Source organism: Papaver somniferum, unplaced genomic scaffold (genome assembly GCF_003573695.1).
Source record: "Papaver somniferum cultivar HN1 unplaced genomic scaffold, ASM357369v1 unplaced-scaffold_123, whole genome shotgun sequence".
NCBI classification, from domain to species: domain Eukaryota; kingdom Viridiplantae; phylum Streptophyta; class Magnoliopsida; order Ranunculales; family Papaveraceae; genus Papaver; species Papaver somniferum.
The window spans coordinates 5,892,717-5,894,897 of NW_020621381.1; the positions used below are offsets into that span (position 1 = coordinate 5,892,717).

The following is a 2,181-nucleotide window of genomic DNA, read 5'->3' on the forward strand; positions in this document are numbered from 1 at the left end:
TTGGATTTCTATTCGGGATTCAAACAAGATTTGGGCCAGATTTTTGAAGGCCAAATACTTTAAGATCAATGGCAATCTGATAAATTATAAGTTGGGTTCTTCAGTTTTTCCTGGAATTCGTTTGGTTTACAATTTCATGCAGAAGCATACACGCTCAATTATAGGTAATGGTGTTAATACTTCCCTATTTTTTGATAATTGGTGTGGTGATTTTTCTATTGCGCAAAGACTTGGTATCACTTCCAAAGGCCCTAATGATTTTAATGCTAAAGTAAGTGATATCATTTTTGATGGAGTTTGGGTTATTCCTGATAAAACAAGAGATTTGATGATTAGTTGTAATGTTGATGTGGAAAATTTGCCTGTTATTGCTAGTGGTGAGGATTATAAAATTTGGGATTTAGATGGGAAAGGCGTTTTTTCAGTTAAGTCGGCTAAGGACACTCTTAAATCGCCTGCGGAAGCTGTGCCTTGTGTAAATATTTTTACTAGACAGGTTGTGCACCCTACCTTGAGTGTGCAATACTGGAAGATTTAGGCCAAGCAATGTTGTGCTAGTAAAGACAATATTATTAAGAAGACAGGTAGGAGCATGCCTAATATGTGCCGCTTATGCAGAAAAAGTTGCGAAACTCTTAGCCACATCACTTGGCATTGCAGAGTTGCTAGGAAGATTTGGGCTTGGGTGGCTGGAATTTTCAAGTTGGATCCAAATGAAGACCTGGTGACTCGTATAAGGCTGCTAAGGGTCGAAGCAGAATGATAAAGGACTTGTGGTTATTTGCAAATCTTGCAATTGTCACGGAGTTATGGAAGTTATGTAATAAATCTTATTTTGATAATATGGCAGTTAATTGGCTGGGCTTTAAAGGGAGAGTTTATCAGGTAATTCGTGATAATTCAATTAGAATGAAAGGCCACATGCATAATACTTTAGAGGAGTTACGCATTCTGAATTATTTCAAGGTGCAGCATAGATCATGCAAAACGTCTACCCCAATTGAGATTAGTTGGACTCTTCGTAATCAAGATGAAATCATGATCTGTTGTGATGGTGCATCTTTCGGAAACCCAGGCCAAGCTGGTTCAGGTGTTGTTTTCCGTGATGCAAGTTCGGAGGTGCTTGGTGTTCTTTGTGTTGGACTTGGTTGGCAAACCAATTTCTATTCGGAAGTTTGTGCGATTATTTATGGTGCGATTATGGCTAAGAGATGGAATATGCGGAGTATTTGCATTTGTTCGGATTCGAAGAGTTGCATTCAAGATTTTCAAAAGGGTGAGCTGCCTTGGCAACTGGTGCAGAAGTGAAAAATTGTGAAGTCTTACGACATAAACGTTCGTTATATTCATAGATATAGGGAGGTTAATTTCTCAGCTGATGCTTCGGCCAAGAAAGCCTGATTGCTGGTTGAGGATATTTTTGAGTTTTTTGAGGGTAGGCCAGGTTTTATTCCATCTGTGGAATGGCCTGGAAGGGTTTATTATCGTTTCAAATAGGTTTTCCAGTGAGTGGCCTCACGGATAATCATTAGGAAGACCTAGTCCCTGTACAGTTTTTCGCTTTTTTAATTTTATTTGACCGAGAAAAAGAAATATATTAGATGTTATAAACAGTTTCTAGCGGTCCAGGTGACATCTATTAGTTCTTTAATCTTAATGAACTATGAGTTATTCAAAATAAGCCTACTACAAAACTAAGCAGCTACGTATACTTTTGTGTATTCTTTCGAACCATCCTCTTAAATTTAGCAGTTTTAGTTTATTATTAGATGTTTTAAACAGTTTCTAGCAGTCCAGGTGACATCTATTAATTCTTTAATCTTAATGAACTACGAGTAATTGATAATAAGCCTACTAAGAAACTAAGCCGTTACCTATAATTTTTTGTGTATTTTTTTGAACCATCCTCTTAAATTTACCTGTTTTAGTTTATTATTAGATGTTTTAAACAGTTTCTAGCAGTCCAGGTGACATCTATTAATTCTTTAATCTTAATGAACTATGAGTAATTGAGAATAAGCATACTACGAAACTAAGCCGTTACCTATAATTTTGTGTATTCTTTTGAACCATCCTCTTAAATTTACCAGTTTTAATATATTATTAGATGCTTTAAACAGTTTATATCTATCCAGGTGACATCTATTAATTCATTAATCTTAAAGAGCTATGAGTTATTGA

The 2,181-nt window shown here is 35.9% G+C and overlaps 1 protein-coding gene across 1 annotated transcript; it reads left to right on the forward strand.

Moving 5' to 3' along the window:
* The first annotated feature begins 843 nt into the window (after window positions 1–843).
* Window positions 844–1,308, forward strand: LOC113331058. Its single transcript, XM_026577843.1, has one exon. The coding sequence runs from the start codon at window positions 844–846 to the stop codon at window positions 1,306–1,308; it is 465 nt and encodes a 154-aa protein (XP_026433628.1).
* Window positions 1,309–2,181: the final 873 nt, after the last annotated feature.